A 17,869-nucleotide genomic window follows, 5' to 3' on the forward strand; every position below is an offset into this window, starting at 1 on the left:
GAAGAGTAGGAGAGAGTGAAGCATTGACCTGTTAGCTAATTATTTTCAGAAAGGATAACTTGGCATCAACTGCACTAACACTAAAATCACTCAATCGGCCAGCTCACTCAGCTCCTCCAAATTATGTCACACAGCTAACTTGGCCCTACGAACTCCCCAGGATGTAGTTCTATTAAAAAAAAATCATCCTATAGTTCTTTTATGGTCAAGAAGGCCAACTGAAAACACATAACTTAAAGTGCTTCACCATTTCTAGCCTTATGACACAGACTCTAGGACTTTTAATAAATTCTAATCCCACAGTTGAAATAAATGCAGTTCCTCTGAAATAACTGGGCCCTGCCTTTACAAGCACCCATATACCTCAGGATGGAAGAAATGACCTGCCTGGATGGTATTATAGGCTCTTCCATTTTTATAGGAAATATTAATTTTCCCACCTGTATATCTAGTATCTATCTGATACATATGAAAATTTCTTTAATCCACAAGAGGAAATTATCACTTTAAGGCAGACAATTCAACTCTGAATGGGCTGTATTTCCATGGCTGCCAACACTTGCTTGAGATGCATGATAGTAAGGGATATGGTCTAAGAGCAAAGTACTTAACCATTCTCAGAGCAGGGCTTCTTCTGCTTCTTTACATTGCTGATAGCTTTGATCACATAATTATTTGTTGTGGGGACTAGCACTGTGGCATAGCAGGCTAAGTCTCCGCCTGTGGTGCTGGCATCCCATAAGGGCACTGGTTCAAGTCTTGGCTTCTCCTCTTTCAATCCAGCTCTCTGCTATGACCTGGGAACGCAGTAGAAGATGGCCCAAGTACTTGGGCCCCTTCAACCAGTGTGGGAGATGCAGAAGAAGCTCCTGGCTCCTGGCTCCTGGCTCCTGGCTTCAGATTGGCCCAGCTCTGACTGTTTGACCATCTGGGGAGTGAACCAGCAGATGGAAGACCTTTGTCTCTGTTTTTCTGTTACTCTACTTCTCAAATACATAAATAAGTATTTTTAAAACAAATATTGCTGTGGCTGTCCTGGGGGCATTGTAACATGTTTAGCAGCATCTCTGGCCTCTACCCATTAGATGCCAGTAGTGATCCTCAGTCAGGAGAAAAGATGACAAAAGTCTCCAGAGAGATACTGCCAAATCACCCTTAGTTGAGAATAACTGCTGTAGGTTCTTAATACTCTATTCCTGTATCAAACTATAATGGAGAAAGCACTGAACTTGGAGTTGTTAAAACAAGTAGTAATCTGTAATCTGCCACGTCATAGATGTTATCCTGGCACTAAATTCGAATGTGTTTGAGCATCACTTTCCTTGTCTATAATTGCATTTGCTAAACTTTCCTTCACTGGGCCATTTTGAGGGCTCAATGAGACACTGTGCTTGAAGTATCAGATACTCATAGATACTCAATAAATGGTCATTTCAGAATATGATCATCATTCTATATGGCAATGCCTTCACTGAGTTATAATTAAATATTATGGCATGGTCTTTGATGGAATTGGCATAGGAGATTTAGATTTAAATTACATATCTTCTGTTAACAAGTCAGATATTGTCCGTTTCTCCTAAAATTCAGGAACAAGGGGGAAAAAACAGTTCTGTCAAATGTGTATCCTTCCTTTATTGAACAACGAGAACTATATGACCTGATGTATCTGTCAGTTTGTCTTGGCTTCTCCAAAGCTTCAAGGTAAACGTGATGTTTAATTGTAGAGTTACCTCCCTGGACGCCATGGATCTCTAGCTTGCTTCTCCTAATTGTTTTGGGGAGATGCCTTTTTAAAACGTGCTCATATGGCCAGCGCTGTGGCTCAACAAGCTAATCCTCTGCCTAGCGGCGCCGGCACACCGGGTTCTAGTCCCGGTCCAGGCGCCAGATTCTGTCCCGGTTGCCCCTCTTCCAGGCCAGCTCTCTGCTGTGGCCCGGGAGTGCAGTGGAGGATGGCCCAAGTCCTTGGGCCCTGCACCCCATGGGAGACCAGGAGAAGCACCTGGCTCCTGCCTTCGGATCAGCACGGTGCACCGGCCGCAGTGCGCCGGCTGTGGCGGCCATTAGAGGGTGAACCAATGGCAAAGGAAGATCTTTCTCTCTGTCTCTCTCTCTCTCTCTCACTGTCCACTCTGCCTGTCAAAAATAAAAAAAAAAATAAAATAAAACGTGCTCATCTATTTTGTATGCATGTGACTACTATAAACCACCCCAGGGCTTTTATTTCTCAGGTTAAAGGAATAGAAATAATGGAATAGCAAAGGATTAGCTCCTAGGAACTAAGGGGCTGGTAGTACAAGCACAGCAAGATCTCAGAAGAAAAAGCAAGAGTTATGACGATCCCCCACCCCAAGCCTGGAATAGTTAGACTCATTTTAAAGATCAGTTTGCCAATCTGACAAACTAACTGCCACTTGCACTGATCCTGTAAGGATATTTAGTGGCTTAATGAATGGATTTGTGGAAGGCAGTTTAAGACCCAGTGAGCACGATGCTGCAAATTGTAAAACAACCTGGTAAATGGCTACTCGCCCCATACAAATAACAATTTATGCTAGGCATAAAAAATGCTGATTTCATTTGCTTTATTACCTGTGTACCTTTTGGGAGATGAAAAACTGGTAATACAACTTTTGTAGGACAATAAATTACAGGTACCCTATTTACAATGATATTGTAAATGCAAATGCTTCTATTACCACTCTGGTGGCCAACCGAGGGACAGCTATGTTTGAAAGCATTTAGACCAGGGCAGCTCTACACCCAAAAGATACTCAGCAAATGCTTGAAGAATGAACAGTACACAAGTTCTGAGCCATATCTGTCCTTTACAGTATTGGAACTGTTTTCCAAAACAAAGAATCTGAAAGGAAATAGGCCATATCTTCCTACCAGGTGACACCACACACCTAGGAAATAGCAACTGACATTGGGAAACAGAAGGGAGTAGAAGTCAAAAGACTGTACAAGGAGCTTCAGAGAGTTCATGGAAATGGGCTTACCCAATATGCTTTTTTTGGTGCAAGAAAAATTGAAATCCATGTACAGTTTTTCCATAATATGCACTTTCCATAAATTTTTAAGGATCCATTATACTTAAGGAACATAGGAGGATCCTCTGGAGGTTAATAAGCTACCTGCATCACAGTCACCTTGGGAACCAGTTCAAACTGGAGATTCACCAGGGGTGAAGCTAGAAACTCTGCATTTAACAAGCTGCCCAAGCAATTCCAGTGCACATTCCAGTTCAGAAATCACTGACTGAAAGGGAAGTTTACTGCTGGTTTTTAATGGGAAAATGCTGAGGTATCCTTCACCTTCCATTCATTCATTCCAGAAACACGGACCAAGCATTTACTATGTCTGAGGCGCTATACAAGGTGCTACAAAACCCCAGGACAATTTTGGAGGAAAAGGAAAACACCGTGCATGACTTAGAAGCCAGTGTTCTTTTTCTTTCCACACCACTTCAGCGCCTTGTTCATTTCCTACTATATTCTCTTTGAGTTACATTACAGACTCATGCCCTGCTTGATGCTGCTCCAAAAGCACCGCAGGAGTGGTGATCACAGGGCAGCACAGAAAGCAGGCATGAGCGAAGCCAGTGTTGCCGCAGGAGCAAAGTACCACTGCTGGCTTTCCTTGCTCTGAGCAGACAGCAAGGATACAAGCAGAGCAGGAAGGAAGTCCCTCCAGAAAAACTGCCAAACTATTTTGGTTTGTTAATCTGGGATTCGCACGTGAACCTCCTCGGGTACACCTGCATGTTGTAGGTGATGGTCTCAGGAAAAAAAACACACCTCAGAAATCTGAGGGTCCTTCATAAAGTTCATGGAAAAATGAATTAAAAGATAAGATGTTGGTGCAAAAAAATGTTTGAAGTCCATGTATGGTTTTTTTCATAGTATATATTTTCCATGAACTTTGAAATACCTTCATATAATCCTAGATTTCCTAGTGCAGAAAATGTAGGGATCATGTCGTTTATCTTCCCCTTTCCTTCCAGATCCACTCTTCACCCTTCTTTATCTTGATTTATATCTATTGAGAACCTCCTTACCCTCTGGCTTTCTGTTGGGTATAGCCAGTGGAGTATACCAACATGAGATCAGAGGCTGCGAGGACAGTGGTGTTAGGGCAGTGACTGTCCCTGCTTCCTGCCTGCAGGAGTCACCTCATTATGACCATATTCCTCAACAGGGCAGAAGCTACTGTTGACTCTGAAGTCACTGTTCCCTACATGGTCTCTCCCTTAGTCTTTTCTTCTGAACTTTAGTCTCTCCACCATTCTTCACGCCACTATTTCATGTGGTTCACTAACCATGCCCAAACCTTTGCATACATTCCCTTTGTAAATAAATCTCCCTCAAGTTTTTCTTTTTTTAATATTTATTTTATTGATTGGAAGTCAGAGTTACAGAGAGAGAGAGAGAGAAAGAGAGAGAGAGAATATCTTCCACCTGCTGGTTCATTCCTCAAATGGCCACAACAGCCAGGGCTGCACCAGGCCAAAGCCAGGAGCCAGGAGCTTCTTCCAGGTCTCCCACAGGAGTTCAGGGGCCCAAGGACTTGGGCCATCTTCCACTACTTTCCTAGGCACATTAGCAGGGAGCTGGATCAGAAGTGGAGCAGCTGGGACTTGAACTGGAGCCCATATGGGATGCTGGTGCCTCAGGCAGAGGCTTTAACCTGTTGCACCACAACACCAGCTCCCCTCAAACACTGACTGTTTTATATAGGAATCCTGGCTGCTGCAGGGAAGAATGAGAGGTGGACAGTTGCAGCTGCTGGTCAACTACCTGGAGTAAGACAGATGTGAGAGAGGTAAAGAGACTTACGTCTAAACAGTCTGGCCAAGAAAGCTAACAACAGCTGAAGGAAAAAAAAAAAAAAAAAAAGAAGGGTCCAAGAAACATCACCAGTTGACTAGAAAGAGAGTAGAAGAAAAGAAAACAGATAGGATTACAAATTCTCAAAGCTGGACTGAGATTGGACTGGCAGTCTAAAAAGCAAGCATTTGACAGTAAAATTGAAACTAATAATCAGATTTATAATTTACTGCCAGGAGCTTTCTCTATGACTGTAAACCACATATAAACCTTTTTCAAACACTGCTGTGAGGTACTTGAACACATTTGCATGGTTTTATCCCCTGGTGTTAGTCATCACTCTTTTAGCATTTTCCACACATTTTACATTTAAAATTGTTAGCCCCCATAAAAGCACAGCACACAAGATTGTCTGCATCTTTCTAGGCACTGTGCTTTGTCTAAACTCAGTTGACCCCATATATCCCAAAGCCTTCCTGGTTTTCCCAATCCCTTCTAGTTCCATAAGGAGAATCTGACCAAAAAAAAAAATGTGTGCATTCCTGAGTGTTCAGATGTTTCCTCTTAATCAAGCCAATTCCTGTACAAACTACTATCTGTCATTTCAGGCTATGTCAGGAGATTCTCTACCAAGAGCCCGTTAAGTCCATGCTGTGCCCTTTGTGTGATATGTGTGTAAACAAAAATATATAATGTAATTAGGCAAAATCAGAGGTTCTTAGTGAGTCCCAAAGCTGCTGCGGAAATACACGTATTCCAAAAGCTAAGTGTTTGAACTTAACATTTGAATCTCATCCATCTTTGCTGTAAATTAGATATGGGGAGCTGACCTAGGGCAAAGGGTTCCCAGGAGTCTTAGCTTTCTGCCAGACTATGAAAATCAGGCTCATGTTATCAGTGCAATCATAAAATTCCCAGGTACCCAAAGCTAGCTAGCCCAAGGGATCTGCCAGGATAAGGCAAATCACTGTTTTACCACAAGTTTTAAAAAGGAGCTTTGAGAAGAAATCCAAATGGCCAACAGACACATGAAAAAATATTCAGGATCACTAGTTGTCAGAAAAATCCAGATCAAAACCACCATGAGGTTTCACCTCACCCCAGTTAGAATGACTTTCATATAGAAATCAACAAACAACAAATGCTGGTGAGGATGTGGGGAAAAAGGTACCCTAATCCACTACTGATGGGAAAGTAAACTGGTGAAACGATTATGAAAGATAGTGTGGAGATACCTCAGAGGTCTGAATATAGACCTTCCACATGATCCAGCTATCCTGCTCCTGGGAATCTACCCAAGAGAAATGAAATCATCATATGAAAGAGCTATCTGTACCTCCATGTTTATCACAGCTCAATTCACAATAGCAAAGACACGGAATCAAGCAAAATGTCCATCAACTGAAAACTGGTAAATAAATTATAGGATATGTACACCATGGAATACTCCACAACAGTAAAAAAAAAAAATGAAGTATGGTCATTCACAACAAAATGGGTGAAACTGGAAAACATCATACTTAGTGAAATAAACCAGTCCCAAAGGGCAAATTCTATGGTTTCTCCCTGATGTATAATAACTAACAGAGCACCGAAAAAGACAACATGTAGAAATGAAATTGATGCTTTGAGAAGTAATGATTATGAACAGTCCTTCTCTTGACTGTTGAGGAACAGCTTCTTATTCTATATCTTTGTTTATCCTTTACTTTCTTTTACTTTATAATATTTTCCTTATCTTCTTCTCTTTCATACAATTCATTGTATGCTAATCTTAACATACAGTAAAGTTAAGTGAAAATAGATCTTTGTAAAGAATAAGAGCAAGAATAAGAAAGGGAAGGGGGGGTGGGAGTGAGAGTGGGAGGGCAGGGCAGGCACAGTGGGAAGAATCACCAAAATCATAAAGTTGTAATTGTGAAATATATGAAGTATGCAACTGTAAAGCAATATAGTCCTACATACATTCCTACGGAGATTCTTTTAAGGGTATAACCTAACAACTAGCCGTAAGACACCAAAATCCCTTAAGCTAGCTGATAAAAATAGCAACTTAAGTGTTATAAAGATCAAACGGATAGGAATAAATGGTAAAGGGACCATATAGATACAATCATGAGTTAAAGTGATCATATTAATAGGACTAAGTGTTTGGAAACAAGAATAGACAGTATTAAAAAGGAATGAAGGCTCCAACATGGGAAGCAGTCCATACAGCAGACTCATAGAATGACAATCACTTTAAGCAAGCACTCTGACCTCAGAATCAGCCCTTAAGGCATTCCAGTCTGGCTGAAAAGCCAAGGGGGAGCATTTAAGGCATGGAGAATCAAGATACTCTGGGAAATAATGTCCTACTTAAAGGACCCCTGTGGGTGAGACCCAATAGAAAGAAGTGGCCACCAAAGGAGGTACTTTTCTCTGAAGGGAGGAGAGAACTTCCACCTTGCTTATGGCCTTGTTGAGCTACTGGATCCAAAAGGCTTTCATAGCTAAGGCAGCTCATGTCAAGAGCCTTGGGTGATCACTGATATCATATATAAGAGTGTTGATTGTGAAATTAACAACAGGAGTCACTGTGTACTAACTTCCCATGCAGGACCTCTGTCCACAAATTGTTGTATCGTGAGACTTAATAGTAAAACATGTTCCCAAGAATCACTTCCTCTTAGTGTATTAAAAGGAAGATATTATTATGTCTCATAAGTAATAGTCATGTCTGAGCTCATGTATCATCCTTGGGTTCTTCTTTAAAGACAATTAAGTTTCAAAAAGGAAAGGAGGAGGAGGAAGGATGGAAAAAGAAGGGGGAAAAAAGCGAAAACACTTTCAAGAAGCAATAACAAAGAACAGCTCTTGTTTAGACTGTTGAGTAACAGTTCTCTTGGTTTTTTTACTCCATTATTTTTCTTTCCCTCCTTCCTTCCTTCCTTCCTTCCTCTCCTCCTCCTCCTCCTTCTTCTTTTCTTTCTTTCTTTCTTCCTTCCTTTCTTTCTTTCTTTCTTTCTTCCTTTCTTTCTTTTTCTTTCTTTCTTTTTCTTTCTCCTTTTCTTTCTCAGACCAAACAGGAAAGGGGGGAGGAAGGTGGGAGTGGGTGGGGGGACAGGGGCGGTGGGAAGAATTATTATGTTCCCAATATTGTATTTATGAGATACATACAAATAAATAAATAAATAAGAAGCTTTGAGAATAACAATCCTAAAGCAGAAAACAAAGCACATTTCTGCCATAAGACTAATCAGTGCACATAAAATGGGTTTTTTAAAAATCCTCCTAAAACAAATTAGTCACATAATTTTGAACTTGACTTTTGCTTTTTTCTATAATCCAAGAAAATATTCTGAAAGGATTATTCTCAACCCCTCTGAAAAATTCCAGACTATGCTATGACTGGTGATATAGAGCTATCCATTTGCAGATGACTAATAATCATCACTTAAGGTCACAAGTGATCCCAGACCAATACAGACTAATGTAGCGCATTGTCAGTGTGTATTGCTGCATTGTGAATTAAATTAGCTATGAATTCAAGCTAGTTGTACAGAAAGCTATTTTATTCCTTGAATCCTACCCTTCTGGCGATGTAAATTTATGGGATTAGAGCCAGCAAAATAATAGAATTTCCAGGTCTTTTCTACTATAGCTTTAACATACTCTGCTTGCCTCTCTATTTCATTTCTATTATTTTAACAAGCATATTCAGTGTTCAATTTTAGCTGCAGAATAACCAGTGGACCATTCAAGAGGTTCTTTACATAAAGCAGTAATAAAGGCATCCTCTGAATGGTCAGTACTGGGGTTTTCTCACAAGAAGTTTTCTCTCCTTAGAGATCTTCCTGAACCCCTTGTCTTTTCTTCCATTGGGTGACTTTAGTTCTCACAGTACCAGATGGAATCTTCTATGTCAATACTCAGCTTTATACTAACATACACTGTGGCTGCATGGATAACTAGGTTATGATCAACCAATCACACATATCTTAACTTTCAGTGATTCATGTGAAAAGCTTTCAAACATCTTAGGAAGTATTAAATCAGGCAAATATCTTTTCTATTTCTCTTTCATCTATAAGTATTTTTTAAAAAAATAAAGAATTAATTTATCTGTTGCTAAAATATCCTTTAAAAATTCAAATTTGTCAGAACTCATTGGAAGTTCCACATGAGAAAATATTTTAAGGCCTCCCTCTCCTTAAAGTGGATAGCAATCAGAATTTTGAAATCCACATGATTTTGAAATTTTTCTAAACTATCATGTAAAATTTCTAAACTATCATGTAAAATTCTATTGTAATATCACCCTGATTTGATTTTTTCATTATATTTATATATGCATTTTAACATAAGCAAGTACAATGAAATATCAATAGTGATTACCACTGAGTGATGGAATTAACAGACATTTATTTACTTTCTATACTTTTCTGAATTTTTACAATTGCTATAATAAACAGTGACATATTCATCTCCAAATCCAAAACAACATGTTTTAAAGTCTTTTAAATTTGTTTTGCTTTTTATATGAAATCAAGCTTAGTTGTAGAAACAGGCAAGCAAACCAACATACCTTTTGATTAAATGGGCTCGGCTGTTCACGTAGTTGGAGTCAAAAGAATAGTTTTCAGTCTGTAATGAGAAAAAAAAAGAGATTATATAGAAGACTCAAAAGAAGAATCAAAATGTCCTGCTTAGAAGGAACTTTTCCTCTTTTTAATTTGAGAGCAGAGAGACAAAGAGAGAAAGAGACAGAGTTCCCATCCACTGGTTCACTCCCCAAATGCCCACAATTGCCAGGGTTGAACCAGGACCAAAGTGAGGAGCCAGGAACTTAATCCAAGTCTCCCATATAAGTGGCAGGAACAAAACTACGTGAGCCATCACCACTGCCTCCCAGAGTCTGCACTAGCAGAGTTGGAGTCAGGAGCTGGATCAGAAATCCAACCCAGGCTCTGCAATGACCAATGCACTCAGACTAAATGCCCACTCCTATTAAGAATTTCTCTACTGGGCAAGAAGCAATGAATGATTGAGAAACCAAAGCCATAGTAGGGCAGCAGCCTGAGGAACTCCCTGCCTCCTTGGGGCTCTGGGGTCACTGTGGAGATAGCAGCTCACCCCAGCAGATTAGGACAAACTTGATACAAACATTCTCTAAAAGACAGCTGGCTACTGACCATGCAACCACTTACAAAGAAGAGACAACATGACTCACAATCATTACCGAAACTAATTGCTTCCCATTCCCCAGTGGAGACAAATCTATGCCCATCGAATTGACTGGAAGTTCAAAGGTATTTTTATTAGTAGTAGATAATTAACATGTTAAAATATTTATCCCAAAGATATGGAAATGCAGGCAAGGTAATCCCCCACTGTGGTTTTAAACTCTGCACACTTCCCTTTGTTTTAAGACATTTGCTCAGCAATAGTTATGCAGGGAGGCCTTTGTTTTATTATAAATATAAAAGCAAACAAGTATAATGCCTAAAACAGGGTGAAGGGCAGTCCACAGGGGGTTCCAAAGCCTTTCATGTGAAACACGAAGTTTGCAAGCAAACCGCTGTCTCAGATCCTATCATTAAAACACCACCATCTAATCTGGTTACAGTAGACTGCTGGAGCAAGGGCTTTATAAAAGCAAATGCAGAATACCTGCCAGATGAAAGGGGAAAATAGCTGATAAGCACCCAGAAGTGGGAAGATCCAAAGGGAGACAGCCTTAGAAGGGGTGGAGGCCAGAGAAGACACCGAAGTAACTGTGAAGGTGATCTTACCCCCAACGCTAAAGTACCACACTTGTTGAACCATTGCATCAACTGAAAAATGCCCAAACACATTTCCTCCACCCTCCTGCCATTCCACCAAAAATCACCACCATTCCTATGGGCCTTTGGCTATCACTGCAACTGAGAATGCTTGGAAAAAGGAAACTCTACAGCTGTCCAGCAAACAAAAGAGCAGATTCCTTTCAGAAGACTATCTGTCAGATAGTAACTGCTCTAGGCTTTCAGATGCAGTCCTTGCTTTCAAGAGCTCACAGTTTTGAAAGAGGAGAAAATGGGACAGGTAACAGCAGCTCCAGCTCTCAAACGGGCACCGACAGGCCGGACAGAGACCCTGAATACCAAGAGCAAGTAGGAAGGAGGAAGTGGTGAATAGGTTGGAGAAAGGAAGGGCAAACAGCAGGAAGAAGCTAAATCACAACATTGTGCTATACTTATTCAGGCATGTCCATGCCTCCCCGCAACTCCCCTCATTTGAAGATAGACTGTATGATATCCACTCACACTGCTTTTATCTAGAAGTTTACATCCTCTGTAATGTAAACCACAAATAATCGTTGGTACTATTCAGAGAAGTGTGTTGAGAGGATAAAAATTAAATGCTCAGTTCATTTCTAAATTGTTCATAAGAAAACATATGCTGAAGTGGGGAGGGGAGGATGACGAGGGGGTAACTGAGGGGTACTAGGCTGTAGCCAGATAGCAATAAGAAGTCCTAGGGTTCTATTGCACAGTAGAGTGACTATAGTACTGTTAATATACTGTATATTTCTCTATGTAAAAAAGCAGAAGATAGGATTTGGGATGTTTTCACTGTAAAGAAATGTTAAATGTGTGAAAGGATAAAATACATTTACCCTGGTTGGACATCACATAATGTATACATGTAATAAAGCATCACATAGTATCCCCAAAATATATACAATTTTTATATCTATTAAAATATTTTCATTGTCTAAAAATAAAATGAATACTGACATTGTTATGAAAAGAATTACAGGAGAAGAAGGCCTGTGTTGGCAATATGATCTAAGTATTTGCCGGAAGAGGTTATCCATCCGTCTACCAAAACTTCTTGGCCTCATTTGTTGTACCAACATAATAGGTGAAAATGATGTTGGTTAAATGTGCTCTTCAATGGTATTCAGTGCAATGCATAATAAGTGGAAATCCCCTGCCCTCAAAAAAGTATACTATCCTGTTAAAATAGGGAATTGATTAAACTCTCGGCAGTTCAATTATGCATTTATCAATTATTCATATGCAATCTTGGACAAATTAGTCTCTGTGTGCCTCAGTTTTCTTATCTGTAAAACAGGGATAATAGAAAGTGAATCCAAAGAAGAATTTTAACTGCATGTAGCATGGTGCATGGTGGGAACGGTGAGAATCCTTACCTCTTGTTTAACAAAACGTGAAACCCCAATTAGGGTCCGCAATTTTACTGCAGTCGGGCAATAAAACAATAGCGGGGCTGGCGCTGTGGCATAGTGGGTAAAGCTGCCGCCTATAGTGCTAGCATCCCATATGGGCATCGGTTCGAGTCCCGGCTGCTCCACTTCTGATCAAGCTCTCTGCTATGGCCTGGGAAAGCAGTGGAAGATGGACAAAGTCCTTGGGACCCTGTACCCATATGGGAGACCTGGAAGAAGCTACTGGCTCCTGCTCCGGATTGGCACAGCTCTGACCATTGTGGCCAGTTGGGGAGTGAATCAGTGGATGGAAGACCTCTCTCCTCTCTCTCCTCTCTCTCTCTCTCCCTCTTTCTGTGTAACTCTTTCAAATAAATAAAATAAATCTTAAAAAAAGTTAGTAGATAGATACAATATGCAAAGAAGGAAACCTAGAGGATATTGGCTCTGCAGAAGCATGAATAACATTCTAACCCACGGTCGAGTTTTAAAAGACAGTTTTCAAGTAGAAAATTTTACAAAGCTCTGCACATGATGGCTCCAATCTGTGTGCACTGTGCATCAAATACGGAGCTCTGTGGAGATCTGGCCTCCAGGCATTGTGCCAGAACCGTATGTGTGGGCAAAGAAGCAAACCATGCAAATTTTATCCCTGATGACTGTACTACTTCTTAATCCTAATGGAATAATATGCCTCACCATGAGGATTCCCATGCCTAAACACTGAGTTGAGAATAGAAAAATGTCTCGAACACTTGTTTGTGGTGACCTTAACTATTCTTCCCTCCCACCATCCACTCCTGGATATAGATCAGTTCACCCTAAGGCAGACCCACCAGGCTTGATCTGCCATTGTAGGTAGGAGAGTATCATTGAGGTTTATCAGTTTCCTACCTTTCTTTCCCCTCTCTAAAAAAGTAAACTGCTCATTCTTTTGAGTCCTGGCCTTCAAATATAAACATTCCATTCTCCAAATCAGCATAAACCATAATGGGCAGACGTCCTGTGCTGCATCCTAATGCAATTAGAAGCCTCATAAGTGAGGCAGGTTCCTAGCACCAACTTTCCCAGAGTGGATGGAGCTATGCTGCTTCACCTATTGTCTTTCCCCTTGGTAATCAGTTTCAGATCTCTTTATGAAGCAGCTTGGTTGCAGTTATGGGAACAACCCATGCAACCAAACCATCCTAATTGGATAGAATACACTATACTGAACTCATTAGTCCTACATTCCAAGAAACTGAATTAACTGGCCATTGATGCTCTATTATATTACAGGTCTGTGTGTATTGACATCAAGTATTTTAGCTCAAATTTCTTCAAAGTATATACTTAAATCTAGCTCCTGTGCAATGAAAGAGTATATTTTTTTCTCACTTCTGGTGGAGCAAAGAATGAGACTCAGACCACTTCAGAGAAGGAAATAATATTTTCTTAATCAATAGTTTACATGACTGAAACCAGTACTTTTCAGTCCAAAATGCTGATTAGAATCAGCTCAGGAACTTTTAAAAAAAACAGTGTCACCAAAGACACACTCCAAGAGATTCTCAGGTAATTGGCCTGGAGTAGGGCCCAGACATTGGGTTAAAAAAAAAAAGCTTCCCAGGTAATTTTAATGTACCTCCAGGGATGGAGAACAACTGTTGTGACCAATAGTCTGACTGCAGGCTTTCAACTGATGTGCTGTGCTTTCTTTTTAAAAAATTTATATTTATTTGAAAGTCAGGGTTACAAAGAGAGAGAGACAGACACAGAATGAGATAGTCCATCTGGTGGTTCAGCCCCCTAGATGGCCACAACGGCCAGGGCTGGGCCAGGCTGAAGTCACAAGCCAAGAGCATCATCCGGGTTCCCATGTGGGTGGCAGGGGCCCAAATACGTGGGCCATGTTCCGATGCTTTTCCCAGACCATAAGTAAGGAGCTGAATTAAAGTGGAGCAGCTAGACTCAAACCGGTGCCCACATGGAATGCCGGCATTGCAGGCAGCAGCTTAACCTGCTATGCTACAATGCTGGCCTTGTGCTGTGTTTTCTAATGCAAGTCCAGCTGTTTAGAAGATGGTTTGTCTCAACACAAGATTAAGATCCACAGGAGGAATACACTTTTTAAGAAATAACTCAACAGCTTTTCTTTTCTTCTTCTTTTTTTTTTTTTTGCGTGAACGTATTGGCTCCTGGTTAGCCTTATTTAATCAAAATTTGCTTGACATTATTCCAATTCAATCTCTAAGTATTCTAAATGGCAAGTAACATGAAACATTTGAGAAAGGAAATTTTCTCTAAATGTCATATTAATTTCACTAGGAAATGTCCCCATCTTTAATGAGACAGCCAGGTTAACGCAGAAACATAGCGAAGAGACAAGAACAACATTGGTTTCTGAAAAACTAATTTTGACATTAAAAAAAAAAACAGGACTAGAGCAAACCTTTATTTCCAGTCTCAATGACAAACAAGATTCATTTTTTCATCATTTAATATGATTTCTTCCAAATAGGTTCTCTAATTAGAAGACTTTTTCCTAGGAATTGATTGAAAGCAGGCTTCTCACTTGGCCTACGTTTATAAAACCACAATTCTAAAGCCTTCCAGGAATAAATAATTCTGGAAAGCTCAGTTTTCCAGATAGTGTAGGGCTTTCCCCTGTAAGAATTAAAACTCTGATTTGAAACCCTAACCATTCTGCCCTATTTCTGAAATGTATCACAAGGTTGCCCTTCATATCTAACAAAAAAATTGATCTCATCGAGGTTGAGTATAATGGTGATGACCAGAGGCAGGGAAGGAAAGCAAGGAGAGAGATGGAGGAAGGCCTATTAATGGGTACTAAATTATAGTTCAGTAGAAGTAAGAAGTTCTGGGGTTCTATTGCACAATAGGGTGACTATAAATTATGTTAATGTACTGTGTGTGTCTCTATTAAAAAATACACACAAGATGGGATTTTGCATGTTTTCACCATAAAGAAACATTAAATGTTCAAGGAGAAAGATATATTTACCCTGATTAGACATTCGACAATATATACATGTATCAGAACATCACATGGTACCCCATAAATATGTACCATTTTTATGTGTAGGTTAAATTTTTACAACAAAAAAGAGTACCAAAAGCATAATTTATCCTCTTATTGGTTACTTAGAAGCATCCTTCTAAACATAAGTCATTGTACCATGCAAGTTTTGACTGTACACTTAATGACCCAAAAGCACTCTGTCTTTCGGGCTTTCATCTTTAATTTTTAACATATGTCCTTCACCAGCTGGCTACCCAACATTCAGTCTTGTGACTTCTCAGAGCTGTCAATATACCAAAAGCAGCTCATCTCCCACTTCAAGTTTGATGCTTCTACTCTACTTTGTTCTTGGAAACTATATAATTATGTTTCTAAGAACAGTCAAGAAAAGAACAGCAAGTTTGAAGAGGAAAGCTGAGAAGTCGCTGCCCCAAGAAGGAATTTGTATGGTCTTCATCTATGGGCTTTCAGGGATATCACGTTTTGGTTTCTGTCATGGTTTGTGCGCTTGTGTGTCCCATGCTCAGAAGCCTTTCTTGCTTACTGCTTTCTGTTCCCAGCACCCTTCCGGACACGTGAGGTTTCTAGGGAGACTCTTGGGTGGGTGATCTGTTACTATGCTTCCATGTTAATAAGTCTGGCACATCAGAAGTCAAATACTTCCACTTTGTCAGGCCCCCAAGGTACCAGAGGATGCCCTACTTTAATTGTCATTTTGCATTACTTTTACAGTTCACTGAATCATGCCCTAGTCTCTGGAAGAGTGACTGCAGCTCTCTCAGCACCACATTTATCACCAGGAGAGACTGCAACCCTAAGGAGAAAGAAGTCCAATAAATGCAGATATCTAGGACTACATTCTTTGCCCAGTGGCACAAATCCCCAGGTCACTACACTGAGCTAAAAAAGGTCACAGACTCTGGGACTCACAGAGAGATTTCCCAAACTTTAATGTTTTCATTTTAAAAATGAACAACCTTTCAAGTTCCATCAAACTGAAAAGCAGTATAACTGCATTGTAGCTAATGAAATGCTGTAAAAAAACATTATAACTAATTTTCTTAAATTTTTAACAACTCATTTTACCAATATCAACAGAAAACTGGAATTCCAACTCAGATGCACAGGAAAGTAGTTTGTAAATGCTGGTTCATTTTTTTAACTGATGATTTCCAATAATGATAATTGTGCCTATTGATCAACCTTTCCCAAAAGTGATTGTTATTTTAGATGTTCAAACAGCCATTTCCTTACAAAAGCATTTTTGGAAATGAATTGATAAATGGCTTTTCCCTACTTTTTATCCCTAACACGTAAAAATGAAAATGTAAATTCTATATAAAAATAAGGCCACCATGCCTCCAGCTAGAATGTATATGCAAAGATTCATCCATCCAGACAGTAGGAGCTGAAGCAAGAATTAGTGAAGGTAGAACAAAAGGCACCATCCCCAGAGCTGCCATCACTTGAAAGCTCATATTTACCCTGAACTGGAAACCCAGCTAAACATGCTCTTACTGACCACACTAATTTTTGGTCAAATGCTTTTCACACACTCCAGCCCTAATTTTCATCCACAAACACATAAAAGTATACACCTGCATTTGTGCATATACAGTTTGACTACAGAAAATAATGTGGTATAATGGGGGAAATCTGGACTCCCTTCACATAGTTGTCACTGGCTCACTGATGTCCTTGGATAAACCACTTTATAACTCTTGAGGCCTTAATTTATCCATCTTTAAAATGAGAAGAATAACCAGACGATCAACATCCAATGTTCCCTTCAAGCTCAAAAATTGTTGGCTTCTAAAACAAAGCAGTTCTTATTAACTCACTCAGTCAGTTATCCATAAGTGTGCACCAAGCCCTGAAGATGAAAAAAAGACATAGTCTGCACCCTAAAGGAGCTCCCAAACTGATGGACCTCTTACCAGGAATGGTCAAAATGTCTGCCACTCCAATGAATACCCACACTGAGACTAGCACAAACCTACCTACGGATACATGTTTACACTCATACACAGGCTACTGGTGCACAGCTTGGAGAATTACACAGATACATTATAGAAGTAAATAACACCATAATGACTTGAAGAAGGTAGGTGGCTCACTTAGGAGAATTTGGCCATTATATTGGTAATATGTACATAACCGACATAAAAAATGTAGAAAACCTCTCTCTCCTGCCAAATAGATTACAAATGTTTACAGTTCTGAGACACAGCTTATGTATCCATCCATTTGGCTCCACTTCCACACCCTTTATCACCTGTACCACTGTTTCCTCATCTCTATTGGTCTCCTTTTGCTCCAGCCCATTCTGCAAAAAAAGCTCTTTGGATCATTTTCTTCACCCACTACTCTCATCACATCATTTCTCTTTTCAAGACTTCACAGTGGCTCCTTGTTGCAATTGGCATTAAATCTAAATAAAATCTTTACCTAAGCAGTTATCCAATACCAGCCTTCTACTACTTCCCCATATCTAATTCCCTCATTTCTAATACAGTTACATCACTGATCACCCCACAGTGCTTAGCAATTTCTCAGCCCTTTGTACAAGAGACTGTGCAGGTAAGTATGTACTTCCTCAGTATCTATGATTATTTCATGTGTAGCATGTCAGTTCATTCCTGAACTGACTGAGAGCTCTCTTTTGAAGTCCTTATGTCATGTGTCACAATCCCAGACATGTAAAAAGTATTCATGTAATGCATTAATGGATGACAAGAAAAGAGATGGAAAGAGCTAAGAATGAGGTTACTTGCAGATGACCAATTCTGTTAGGCCAAGGTGATCCTGTTTCTTCAGAAA

The 17,869-nt window shown here is 39.9% G+C and overlaps 1 protein-coding gene across 3 annotated transcripts in view; it reads right to left on the reverse strand.

The window, feature by feature from the left end:
• PCDH19 (protocadherin 19) overlaps positions 1-17,869 on the reverse strand; it is a 126,665-nt gene that overhangs the window by 51,353 nt on the left and 57,443 nt on the right. For all 3 annotated transcript variants that reach the window (XM_062183944.1, XM_062183943.1, XM_062183945.1), the window contains one exon: positions 9,400-9,458. In XM_062183944.1, coding sequence (XP_062039928.1) covers positions 9,400-9,458 — 59 coding nt within the window. The remainder of the gene's footprint in view (positions 1-9,399; positions 9,459-17,869) is intronic.

The sequence above is a fragment of the Lepus europaeus genome, chromosome X (assembly GCF_033115175.1).
Source record: "Lepus europaeus isolate LE1 chromosome X, mLepTim1.pri, whole genome shotgun sequence".
In the NCBI taxonomy this organism is placed as follows: domain Eukaryota; kingdom Metazoa; phylum Chordata; class Mammalia; order Lagomorpha; family Leporidae; genus Lepus; species Lepus europaeus.